Genomic DNA, 13,691 nt, shown 5'->3' with positions numbered 1-13,691 from the left:
AGTGAAGCCTATCTGTCAGTGGATCAATAATAGTTGTAAGTGACATTATATTTTGCAGGAATTTCCAAGCTTAGAGATGCAATGACATCATGCTATTTGATACCCGCTGCTAAATACCAAGCAGCTACATGTATTCATTCTGAAACTTTTCACTCCTAAGTATTTTTAGATGTAGTTTTGACCTGAGTGGAAATAGGCAACCTGTGAACAAAAATCCTACACACACAAACCTTTCTACACTGATCTTGGGAGTGGGTGTATGTACTGGTGGTTTTTTTTTTTGACTTTTTTTGAAATATACACCTGTACTGTATATTTGTTCGAGTTGCTGTAAAATGGTTGGCATTTTGGTGTTATTGAATTAAGTTATGTATGTATAGGTTGTGGCTCCCACCCACCCCTGTTTCCTCTCATTTGGTCTCATCTGTCATCTACCAGCTTGTACACCTTCCCCACCCCAAATCTTATTCTGGCTACTGGCCCCTTCTTTTCCAGTCCAGATAAAGGGACTCAGTTGGAAAAATTAACCTGTGAGGTTTGACCTGTAATTTTCCAGCTTGGTGTGTTCCTACATAACCAAGGAATACCCCGTAAAATAACATGTGTTTTAGCCATTAGGTAACTAGTGGCTCTGATGGTGCTATATTCCAGGTTGCCAATTGAATATAAAGGTCAGTGTACAAATTGTAGCCACATCCTTCCCTGCTGAACTCGCTTGCTTTATTTTGTAGATTTGTACAGGATAGAAATTAGCCCTTTGGCTCACCAAGCCTGCACCAGGCATCAGGCACTCATTTACACTAAAATAAGTTTATTCTATTTAACAGGCTCATGAACAAAATCAAACCCAACTCTGTGAAGAAAATCAACAGGTCTGCTTTAAACTGGCATCAGGTACTGTGTTATATTTATCATCATCATCATCATTATGTGTCGTGTCATATGACATCATCATTATGCACCATGTCGTATGACGTGGACGATCATGGGCTCCATGACCATGATTGCTCTTGGCAAATTTTTCTACAGAAGTGGATTGCCATTGCCTTCTTCTGTTAACAAAGCTATGAAAAATGTTTTAAAAATCAGAAAAGAAGATTAGTATGTTCTTTAGTGTATTTTCTGGAATTTTCTAGTATCTTAAACATTTAGTTAAGGAAATTGTAGTTGTAATTATAATTCTGGAGAGAGACCTTATCGTACAGTCTAATGAGGTGATTGCAAGACCTGTCGATAAACATAAATAAAATAACTTAAGATCATTAAGTCAAGACTGAAATAATGTAAAATAATGGTTTTTGTCTCAAACAGCTGGAGAATCTGTCGAATTTTATCAAAGCAATGCAGAATTATGGCATCAAACCACATGACACTTTTGAAGCAAATGACCTGTTTGAGAATGGGAATTTGACCCAGGTACAAACAGCACTACTGGCCTTAGCAAGTATGGTAAGTACCAGAATAGCATTAGCTCAAAACAGTTGTCCAGATGACCTGAGTCACTGTTCTCACATCTATATTACATTCAACATGCAAGTGCATTCCATACTTCACTAACTGTGACTTGGCACTTCATTACTTCTCTTGCTTATACTTGGAGATGAGCGTCGATCACTATGTTTAATATGGAGCAGCCTCTTCCACTACCCAAACTGGAACTCGGTGAGCCTGCTGTAGCTTCGGATCTGGAGTGACCTTTGACTGACACTATCCAAACTCTGAGACCGAAAAATCAGCTCTGAGCAATGGTCTAGCCACCAAACCCAGAATGTGCATGAAAGATGAATAAAAATGGGCTCGGATTATAAAGCACCTTTATTTTTTCATCCCCAACTTCACTGGGGTAGGGGAGATTAATTTATCCAGGATTTCTTGGCCTGGTGCCCTTCCAAGAAATCCCATCCAAGTGCAACAGATGAGGTTAATGCGTTTGGCAAGATATTGAAGTTAGTTCCATTCCCCTACTTCAAACAGCGACCCAGTTATTGCAAAATGAGAGAATAGACCAAAGTAGGACACTGACTTGAGGTGCAAATTGAGGCCAAGTTCACTTTCAATTACTGACTGAGGAGCGAATGGTTCACAAGATCAAGTATTGACTATTCTCCAGTGCTCAAGCACCAACTATGATTGTGGTTGAAGTAATTACAAGAGGCTTGTAGCAGAGAAGTGACAAGTACTATTCTGATTCTGCACGTCTGCCCCATATTTTGCTTCATTTTGTTAAATCTATTTTTGCTTTCCTCCGCTGTTGGCGGGTATTTGATGGGGTTCCATGGGTGTTCAGTCCACTTAAACTTCCCCAGGTATCTGTTCTTTGCCTGAGATTATAAGGAAAGGTCACTGTAGTGGAGCATCAGCCCTGCAATTTATGGTGGTGAATTAACCTACCAGAATGTACATGGAAGGTAACAGGAGCATACACAGTCAGAGTGGAAGTGTCTCCTCCACACAGACAGCACACGGTCTTGAACCTGGACCACTGGATCCGTAGGGCAGCAGCTCTGCTATCTGAACCACCCAAAGTTTGTGCCTTTAGGCATTCTAAACTGGGCAGTGCCTCTATTTGTTGAAGCACAAGTGAATCAGATGTAAAAAAAATCTAAATCTCAGTGAACTAGAGGCGACTGTTGATTATTAAGATTTCTTCTTTCGATAAGGATAGATTGTAAATTTAATTATTTTGGGAAAGAATGTGGGTAGCAATGGAAGTTCCGCTGTTTAGTAGATAATGGAGGAAATTGGCTGTATTGCGTACTAGCGGGGCTGTACTGCATGTGAGTGTGCGATTATAGATAATTGTGAAATGGGGAAAATAGCTGTTCCATGTGCTTTGTGTTTTTAAACACTAATCAATTTCCTCTTCTAGGCTAAAACCAAAGGGGTGCAGGCTGGAGTTGACATTGGTGTCAAATATGCAGACAAACAGGAGAGATCGTTTGATCAAGAGGTCTTAAATGCAGGACAATGTGTCATCGGACTTCAGGTATTCATATTTTGGTCTCCTGAGAACGGATCTATTCATCACTGCAAAACTGTAGGCTCCCTTGTTCTAAGAGCTGACCCCAGCCATGCAACCAAAGAGCTTCTTTTCCATGGAGGGGGAGAGGAGCATTTTCAGAACATAAGAACATAAGAAATAGGAGCAGGAGTAGGCCATCTGGCCCATCGATCCTGTTCCACCATTCTCTAAGATCGTGGCTGATCTGGCCATGGACTCATCTCCACCTATCTGCCTTTTCCCCATAACCCTTAATTCCCCTACTATGCAAAAATCTATCCAACTTTGTCTTAAATATATTTACTGAGGTAGCCTCCACTGTTTCATTGGACAGAGAATTCCACAGATTCACCATTCTCTGGGAAAAGCAGTTCCTGCTCATTTCTGTCCTAAACCTACTCCCCTGAATCTTCAAGCTATGTCCCCTAGTTCTAGTCTCACCTACCGGTGGAAACAACTTTCCTACCTCTATCTTATCTATCCCTTTCATAATTTTATATGTTTCTATAAAATCTCCTCTCATTCTTCTGAATTCCAGCGAGTACAGTCCCAGGCGACTCAATCTCTCCTCATAGTCTAATCCCCTCATCTCTAGAATCACCCTGGTGAACCTCCTCTGAACCACCTGCAAAGCCAGTATAGCCTTCCTCAAGTAAGGAGACCAGAACTGCATGCAGTACTCCAGGTTGAGCTTCACCAGTACCCTGTACAGTTGCAGCATAACCTCCCTGCATGCAATCCCTCTAGCAATGAAGGGCAATGTTCCATTTGCCTTCTTCACAGCCTGCTGCACCTGCAAACCAACCTTTTGTGATTCATGAACAAGCACTCCCGTCCCTCAGCACAGCAGCATGCTGCAGTGTTTTACCATTAAAGTAATAACGTGCTCTTTCATTTTTCCTTCCAAAGTGGATGACTTCGCATCTACCAACATTGTACTCCATCTGCCAGACCCTTGCCCACTCACTTAACCTATCTATATCTCTCTGCAGGCTCTCTGTATCTTCTGCACAATTTGCTTTTCCACTCAATTTAGCATCATCAGCAAACGTAGATACACTACATTCGGTCCCTTCTTCCAGAGGATTAATGTATATCATGAACAGTTGTGGGCCCAGCACCAACTCCTGCAGCACACCGGTTACCACTGATTACCAACCAGAGTAACACCCATGTATCCCAACTCTCTGCTTTCTATTAGTTAACCAATCCTCTATCCATGCTGGTACATCACCCCCAACTTTATGTATCCTTATCTTATGGATACATCTTTTATGTGGCACCTTATCAAATGCCTTCTGGAAATCCAAGTACTAATGTCCATCTGTTCCCCTCTATCCACTGCGCTCATTATATCCTTAGAGATAACAGTCAAATTATTCAACTAATCATCAGAACCAAATGCAATCCCATCATCACACACTGACCCATAGGAGGAGCTTCCAGTATAGGTCAGCATATCTTAGACTGGGTAGTGACCTATGCTGGAAGCTCCTCCTATGGGACAGTGTGTGATGGTGGGATTGTATTTGGTTCTGATATTTAGTTGAATAGTTTGACTGTGTACGTGTCTCCCCTTTCACTGTGGAATGGGTGACACCTCTCTGTCCCTTGTTAGTGAGAGAGGGAGAGCCTGTGGCATGTCGAACTGTCAGGTAAACAATAGTTTTTGTCGACTGCAGATCATGGTCTGTCTTTGGGAGCTTTGCTGTTGCTTGGTGGGTAGTGGGCTCTCATGTTTTCTGCTGAAATGTTGGGGGGGGGCAGGAGGTTGATGCTTTCCTGCTTTCGCTGTCGCTACTTCCTGAGGAGACTGAGGTCCTTTAACATCTGTCGGACGATGCTGAGGATGTTCTACGAGTCTGTGGTGGCCAGTGCTATCATGTTTGCTGTTGTGTGCTGGGGCAGCAGGCTGAGGGTAGCAGACACCAACAGAATCAACAAACTCATTCGTAAGGCCAGTGATGTTGTGGGGATGGAGCTGGACTTTCTGACGGTGGTGTCTGAAAAGAGGATGCTGTCCAAGTTGCATGCCATCTTGGAGAATGTCTCCCATCCACTACATAATGTACTTGTTGGGCACAGGAGTACATTCAGCCAGGGACTCATTCCACCGAGATGCAACACAGAGCATCATAGGAAGTCATTCCTGCCTGTGGCCATCAAACTTTACAACTCCTCCCTTGGAGAGTCAGACACCCTGAGCCAATAGGCTGGTCCTGGACTTATTTCCTGGCATAATTTACATATTACGATTTAATTATTTATGGTTTTATATTGCTATATTTATACTCTATTCTTGGTTGGTGCAACTGTAACAAAAACCAATTTCCCTCGGGATCAATAAAGTATGACTCTGACTATTGTACATGGGAAGGGGGAGAGCGTGCCTTGGGGTTTTAACATTTTTCTGTCATTCGTACTTTGGGGTTCTCTTCTGTTTTCATGGATGTCTGCGAAGAGTAAGTTCAGGTTGTACACTGTATACATTCTCTGATATTAAAATGGAACCATTTGAATTACCCCAAGGTCTGCTTGTTGACATTGGGTTCAAGTCAAAGAACTGGACGGTCTCTGGTGTGTGGGGGAAAATTTAATTCGGCCTGAGTTGGTACTTTTAAGAATAGGGGAAAATGAAGGGAAAAGTCAAGAGGACCGCGTGTGTCTTGTTAGCTTCCGCCTGTTCTGCATTAGTTCATTTTGTTGATGGTTCTGTGCACCTTTCTGCTACATAGATGGGAACCAATAAATGTGCCAGCCAGACTGGGATGAGTGCTTATGGTACCAGACGACATCTCTACGATCCAAGAGCTCAAATCCCTGCTGCAGTGGACCAGTCTACTATCAGTTTACAGATGGGAACCAACAAGGGAGCAAGTCAGGTTTGTATTACTTGCCTGTTTTGACCGTTAACACCACTGGCTAATTTTGATAATAGATGAGCTAAGGTCCACAAGCCATCTGTGAATATGAGCGCAGGTCTGTTCCATACTACAAAGCACTCCAACCTTGGGGGTTCATGGCCTACCTGAGAGATCTGAGCGAAAAGTCTAGGTTATTGAGTGGGGTGGGAACTGTCAGAGGTGCCATCTTTTGAATAAGATGTTAAAATTGAAGCCCCATCTTCTTTCAATGAAAGATAAAGCTGTGCTGTCAATAATTTTCAAAAAAATGAGCTTGCCAGGTGTTTTGGACCTTGCCCCTCCATCTGCATCTAAAACAGATTATCCCCATGGTCACATTGCTGTTGAAAAGGCCCTCAAAGGCAAATTGACTGCTGGACTTCCTAAAGCATGAGGAAAATAAATTACTTCTGGGCATCATGAAGTTATAAAAATGCAAAAGAAGTGAATGCTCTATTTATTCTTCAATGTTCTTTCTGTTCATAAATGTTTTAGTGAAAAGTACATCATCCTTTCTGAAGTGCTGTAGCCTTTAATATCAAAGTTAAAACCATTTTAAGTTTGATTGAATTTATTTATTAATATGATATTCAGTAAATTCTCCCAATACAAAAAGTAAGAGCAGGAGGTCATAGAACTTCAGGCCTTCTCCACTTGATTAGAACATGATGGTTAACCTTCTACAGCAACTTGTGTTCCCATTCTGCTCCGACATCCTTCATTTTGGTCAGAGATCCATCTAATGACTGAAGTGGAGAATAAGAAAGATACACAGCCGTAGAAATGAAGAAATTACTGTTCCGTTCACCGGAATTGTTGAACTTTTTGTTGAAGAGGAATGTTGCTTTAAAATAAATTCCCATTGAATGTGCCTCTTAATATACCGAATTTCTGCTTTACTGCCTGTCTTCTAGTTGTGTCCTTTGATTCCTTCCATGAGTTTTCCATGAACTATTTTCCTAGTCCCAAGTGATTTCATTTTTCTTCAATTATTTTTGTCATTGTACTTTTATTTTTCCTCTTTCGTTAAAGAATATCTTGGACTCTGATGGGTTGTCCTGTGGTCAAGGATGCTGCATGCTGTAACACTGTAGCCTTGCTTGATTGCAACTTGAACACTAACCTTTTGCCACCCCTGTTCAGGCTGGTATGACCGCACCAGGCACCCGAAGACCCATTTATGACAAGAAGATGGGCACTGAGCAGTGCGACAACAGTACGGCATCTCTGCAGATGGGGAGCAACCAAGGAGCCAACCAGAGCGGCACCAACTTTGGACTTGGCCGCCAGATCTACGATCCCAAGTATTGTCCAAAGGCTGAGCAAGGACAGAATGGAAGTAATTCAGATTACAATGCAGAGTACGTCCCGGAGCACCCAGCTGATTACCCTGGGCAATACCAATGAATCCATTATTGCAGTGTGGACACTGAAGGAACAGCTCCAGTTTTATGTGGTCATTTCTCACACAGCAACATTCCCTCTTCTCTGTTGAATGTCTACATTCCAAATATGTTTACTTTAGCAATTATGAGCAGAAGCTGATAATAATTTACTTTCTAAATCCCTTTGTTTGTTTAACTTGCATTACAATCCTGTGGTAACTGGGAAGGGAAGGTATTTGTTTCATTTTGAAAGTATGTTCTTGAAATTTAAGGCAAGGCTTTTACTGGAGTCAGTATGAAGCAGCTGACAGTTGGGTGAGGGAGGGGTGAAAATTGTTGATTCAGTAGTGAAGTAGCTGGTAAAAGCACTTAATGATGATTGTTAGATTCTCCAGTAATTGCCTCAACTCCCTATACATTTCATTTTGAGGTTAGAGCAGATTGATTTTAAGGCTTTACTGTTTGAAATTAATACATATTTCCCTTTTAACAAAAAGAAATTGGGAATCTAATGTTTGCAAATCCCAGTTGTCTGAGAGAGAAGGCTAGCTGGGAAAATGTAGCCACCTGTTTCTAATTTTTCCAGCCTGCCAATTTCAATAACATTCCAAGGTCGCTGTGTTTACAATTTTCTTTGTTGCTTCTCAAAACAAACTGGATTCTTTTCAAGCCTGACTAACATTCCAAAGGGTTAGTGATCAGGAGAATGTGGCAGAATAAAACTTTGGGACCAAGTCTCCTATAAGACATAGGATCACAGCTTGCAGGAGATCTTGCAGACTTTATCAAGACTGCAAGCTGATCTTTTTCTCCCAAAGTCTGATTTAGTGCTTTGACAAACAGCTTTTTACAAAATAAACTGGAATTTGGCTATGCTGAACCTGCTGAGCCTCAGTACTCTACGACATGTGACATGCTTCTTGTGCATTCCGTTCAAACCACCCTCCATCTACCATCACCTCCCTCCAGTCATTTTCCAGCTTAAAAGCTGAACGCCAAAAGCTTGGAGTTCAAAATGCTACTGGCTTGTTTCTATTTCAAAAGTAGAGTGAAAAATACTGCATCCACCAATGCTGAAATCTTGGTAATCCAGATCATTGGAGATTATAAAAAGGAAAAGGATGACCAGCAAGTTAGCGCAGCAAATTACGTGATTCTTTTTTTTTAAATCGTGTTTGAATAAACAAGTGCAGAGAAGCTATATGCTTTAGGCTGTCACACAGTTTTAATGTTATTCAGCACTCAATGATGTATCTGAGTTCTGATTCCTGAAGGCTCCAAGGCTAGGAAAATAGTGTATTTTCTTTGAAAATGCAAGTTTAAACTGGTACTACAAAAATTTAATAGTGTGAAACGGCAGATGCCAAAAGTGTGAAATGGAAAATGCTGGAAATATTCAGCTCGTTAGGCAGTTTCTACAGAGAGCAAAACAGAGTTAACATTGACTTGTCTCACTCTGCAGATGCTGCCTGACATTTTGGATATCAAAGTAAAGTTTATCATACAATGAAAACCTTACTGCCAGCAGCAGAACAGTCACATAGCGTTATATAAGCAGCATTCACAAAAAACCCCATATAAATTATACCAAAGTTTTACAAAATCTTTGCCTTGGTATTTCCAGCATTTACTGCTATTATGCCTTTGGACTATACTGTAGAGCACTTGTCACAAATGGGAGTCCTCTCTATACAGTGTATGCAGTTCTCTTTTAATCCAATTATTAAATGTTTTTGTATTTTGTAGTGTGTATTTTTTGAATTATATTCCGCTTCATAACTTTTAATAATTCTAATGGGTCTCATTTGACTGTAAAAGCTTCCACAATGTGGGGGTGGTACAGATTAGTGATTATAATGGAGAACAAAGTCATGGCAAAATAATCTGTCTGTATTCACAGCAGAGGGCAGCTTGCGTATCCAGTGCCTTAGAGCCAGCGACCCGGGTTCAGTCCTGACCTTGGTGCTGTCTGCGTGGTGTTTGCATGCTCATCTTGTTTCTCTTCATTGACCTAAGTTTTCCTCCCACCTCCTAAAGATGTGTGGGCTGATTGATTAACTGTACCATGAACTGCCTGTAATGAGTAGGTGAGCAGCAGGATCTGTGGGAGTTAATGTGAACGCGGGGGAATTTTTAAAAATGGGGGAATTAGTGTAGAGTAGGTAGTTGATGATTAGTACAGACTTAATGGGCTGAAGGATCTGATTCCCTGTTGCAACACAAACAGCTACCCAGTAATGCTAGGGAGCCAAGCAGCCAATGAAGAGGGATTGGGGAGGAATTTAGCATTATTTAAAAAAACAGAAGTACTGGTGAAATTACAGCACTGAAGGGTGGTAAATCCCTGGGCCTTATTAATTTACACCACAGTACTAAGTGAGGTAGTAGATGCAATGGTCCTCACCTTCTAGTGTTCTGCACATTATGGAATGGATCCTTCAGGATGGAGGGTAACAGATGTATTCAAAAAGGAGGAAGAGAAAAAAAACAATAGATCAATTGGCTGAACTTCAATAGTAGGGGAAAAGCAGGAGTTTATTATTGTATACTTGGAAAACATGAACAGGATTAAATATAGATTTACGAAAGAAAAATTATATTTATTGACTAGGGCTTTTTGAGAATATATAGTACTGTGCAAAAGTCTGAAGTACAGATACACACAGTAGATCGTTTGTCTAAGACTCTTGAACAGTACCGTAGTAATTTTGTGCAATGCATTGTACTGCTGCTGGAAAAAAAGATGATGACATATGTGAGTGATGATAAAGCTGACTCTGCTCTGGGTCTCTATTGTGGACTGAGAGTGGGAAGGGGGCAGGAGAGGAGAATCGTGGTTGGGAATCAGAATCAGAAGTGGGTTTAACATCACCGGCATATGCCATGAAATTTGTTATCTTTGTAGCAGCAATACAATGCAATACATAATAACAGAGGTAAAAAAACGTGTGTGTGTGTGTGTGTGTACAACTCTCTGCAGCTTATTTTGATCTTGTGCCAGTAGCCCCCCCCCCCCCCAAGCCGATACCAGATGGTGATGCAGCCAGTTAGAATGCTCTCCACGGTACATCTGTGGAAATCTGAGAGTGTTTTGGTTACATACCAAATCTCCTCAAACTCCGAATAAAATATAGCCTCTGTTGTGCCTTCTTAGTAGCTGCATTGATATGTTGCAATCAGGATAGGTCCTCAGAGATATTGACACCCAGGAACTTGAAAATGCTCACTTTTTCCACTTCTGATCCTTCTGAGGACTGGTATGTGTTCCCTGGTCTAACCCTACTGAAGTCCACAGTTGGCTCTTTGGTCTTACTGACGTTGAGTGCCGGGTTGTCACTGCGACACTGCTCAACTAGCTGGTATATCTCACTCCTGTACCCCCCTTTTGTCACCATCTGAAATTCTGCCAACAACGGCTGCATCATCAGCAAATTTATCGATGGCATTTGAACTGTGCCTAGCCTCACAGTCATGGGTGTAGAGAGAGCAGAGCAATGGCCTAAGCACATATCCCTGAGGTGCGCCAGTGTTGGCTGACACCGAGGTGGAGGAATTATTTCCAGTCTGTGCAGATTGTGGTTTTCCGGTTGCAAGACGAGGATCCATTTGCAATGGGACATACAGGGGCCCAGGTTCTGGAGCTTTTTGATCGGAACTGTAGGAATGGTTGTGTTAAACGCTGAGCTGTAGTCAATAAACAGCATCCTGACATAGGCATTTGTATCGGACAGGGGATCCAAGGCTGCGTGAAGAGTCAATGAGATCGCATCAACCGGAGAACTATTGTGGCAATAGGCAAATTGCAGTGGGTCCAGGTCCTTGCTGAGACGGGAGTTGATTCAATCCATAACCAACCTCTCAGAGGCGTTCATCACCGTAGATGTGAGAGCTACTGGACGACAGTCATTAAGGCAGCTCACTCTGCTCTTCTTGGGCACGGGTACGATTGTTGTCCTTTCAAAGCAGGTGGGAGCTTCCCACTGTAGCAACGGGAGACCAAAAATGTCTTTGAACACCCCCACCAGTGGGGAGTGGGAAGCACCAGAGAGACATTCTGTGATGATTAATAAACCAATTGTTTGGAATTAAATGACCTTGTTTGGTATCTCAGGGCTGGGTGTGTCTGCACCCATGCCACCCTCCACCCTGGCACTCCTGTCTCATGCCCCTCCCGCAGCACTCCACCCTTGCCATTCCCAACATCCTTTGCTCACACGTGATTTACAAACTAGCTCTCCACTCCACATTGACAATTACAGTACTGCACAAAAGTCTTAGGCACCCTAGCGTTCGTGTTCTCTCATTTTCGTTCTCTCTTTCTATCCTTCTCCCCCCCCCCTTTCTATATATATAAGATTTTTGCACAGAATTGTAACAATCAGGTTTAATATCCTGATGTATGTCATGAAATTTGTAGTTTTGCAGCAGCAGTGCATTGCAGTACATAACAATAAAAAAATCTTACAATAAGAAATATATATATAAATTAAATAGCTAGTGCAAAAATAAAATAGTGAGGTAACGTACATGGAAGAAGAAGAATAGCCCTTAACTCGGCAGCGGAGTAATCGGGGCACCATCATGACGGTGTTTCCGTAGCAAGCCGTTCTTGTTTTTACGAGGCCGAGTTGCTAGCTCGATGCTCAACCGGACTTGGATTCGAACTGGGGAACCTTCGCTCCAGAGTCTGGCGCTGATACTATTACGCCACCAAACGGGACTAGTGTACATGGGTTCATTGACAATTCAGAGATCTGATGGTGGTGGGGAAGAAGCTATTCCTGAAGCATTGAATGTGCGTCTTCAGGCTCCTCTACCTCTTCCTTGATGGTAGCAATGAGAAGAGAACATGCCCTAGGTGATGGGGGTCCTTAATGATGGATACTGTGGTGTTGAGTCATCGGTCTAGTGTCGTTGGTGCTGGGGAGGCTACTGCCCATGATGGAGTTGGCTAGGTTTACAACTTTCTGTAGCTTTTTCTGACCCAGTGCAAAAGCCCCTCCATACCAGACAGAGATGCAACCAGTTGGAATGCTCTCTACAGTATATCTGTAGAAATTTATGAGTGTTTGGTGACATGATGAGAGGTATTGGTCATGTGGATAGTCAGAGGTTTTTTTCCCAGGACTAAAATGGCTGGCACAAGAGGGCACAGTTTTAAGGTGCTTGGAAGTAAGTACAGAGGAGATGTCAGGGGTAAGTTTTTTTTATGCAGAGAGTGGTGAGTGCGTGGAATGGGCCGCCAGTGACGGTGGTGGAGGCAGATACGATAGGGTCTTTTAAGAGACTCCTGGACAGGTACATGGAGCTCAGAAAAATAGAGGGCTATTGGTAACCCTAGGTAATCTCTAAGGTAAAGACATGTTTGGCACAGCTTTGTGGCCCGAAGGGCCTGTATTGTGTTGTAGGTTTTCTGTGTTTCTATTGAAGTCTCCTCAAACTCTTAATGAAATATAGCCAATGTCGTGCCTTTGCAAAATCATCAGTGATGTTGACACCCAGGGACTTGAAACTGCTTACTCTCTCCACTGTTCATCCCTCGAGGAGGACTGGTATGCGTTCCCTCAACTTCCCCTTTCCTGAAGTCCACAATCAATTCGTTGGTCTTACTGATGTTGATAACAAAGTTGTTGGTGCAACACCACTGGTAGGATAGATAAGATAAACCAATGGAAATGGTGTGCTTGGATTTCCAAACCACGTGGGATTTTCGGTAAGATATGGTTATGGGCTGGAGTTGATTGACAGGAAACAGATTAGGAATAAATTGGTCTTTTTCAGGGCAGTAGTCAACAACTAGTTGCACAGGGATTCTCATTCACGATGTATAGCAATGATTATAATGAGGGAACAGGTTGTAATATGTTCGAGATGTAAGAGACTGCAGATGTTGAAATTTGAAGCAACATACAATTTGCTAGTTGAGCCCAGAAGGTCAAGCACCTTCTGTTGGGGTGGGGTGGGGTGGTGGGGGGGAAGGAATTGCCAGCACTTCAGGTCAAAACCCTGCACCAGAAATTTAGCAAAGTGACTGGCGAACAAATGAGAGATTGTAGTATCAAGTGGACTAATGCAAAGTTAATGACAGGTAGGAAAAGCTGAAGCTATGCCAGACTGCTTGGAGGGGGAGAGAGTTTAAAAGAAGTGAGTGGGGGCACTTGGCACACTTTTACCTGCCACTATTCTGAGGAGACACCGGATTAACTGGAGGGAGAGGGTTTAAAAGAAGCAAGTTTGTGCAGTTGGCACATTTTGCACTCCACAGTCCCGAGGAGACATTAGATTGCACATAATTAGGCACCTGGCAAGGTCCAACAAAAAGAGTAATACACACACAATGCTGGAGGAACTCAGCAGGCCAAGCAGCATCTATGGTAAAGAGTAAACAGTCGACGTTTCGGG

At 42.4% G+C, this 13,691-nt stretch overlaps 1 protein-coding gene across 1 annotated transcript in view; it reads left to right on the top strand.

Annotated features, from left to right (window-relative positions):
• cnn2 (calponin 2) overlaps positions 1 to 9,030 on the top strand; it is a 33,630-nt gene extending 24,600 nt beyond the window's left edge. Inside the window, exons 3-7 of the mRNA XM_072244029.1 lie at positions 828 to 894; positions 1,312 to 1,449; positions 2,870 to 2,986; positions 5,737 to 5,883; positions 7,048 to 9,030. Coding sequence (XP_072100130.1) covers positions 828 to 894; positions 1,312 to 1,449; positions 2,870 to 2,986; positions 5,737 to 5,883; positions 7,048 to 7,311 — 733 coding nt within the window. The 3' untranslated portion in view covers positions 7,312 to 9,030. The remainder of the gene's footprint in view (positions 1 to 827; positions 895 to 1,311; positions 1,450 to 2,869; positions 2,987 to 5,736; positions 5,884 to 7,047) is intronic.
• The last annotated feature ends 4,661 nt before the right edge of the window (positions 9,031 to 13,691 follow it).

The sequence above is a fragment of the Mobula birostris genome, chromosome 26 (assembly GCF_030028105.1).
Source record: "Mobula birostris isolate sMobBir1 chromosome 26, sMobBir1.hap1, whole genome shotgun sequence".
NCBI classification, from domain to species: domain Eukaryota; kingdom Metazoa; phylum Chordata; class Chondrichthyes; order Myliobatiformes; family Myliobatidae; genus Mobula; species Mobula birostris.
Note: the sequence above shows the minus strand (reverse complement) of the source record. Positions and strands in the feature narration are given on the sequence as shown.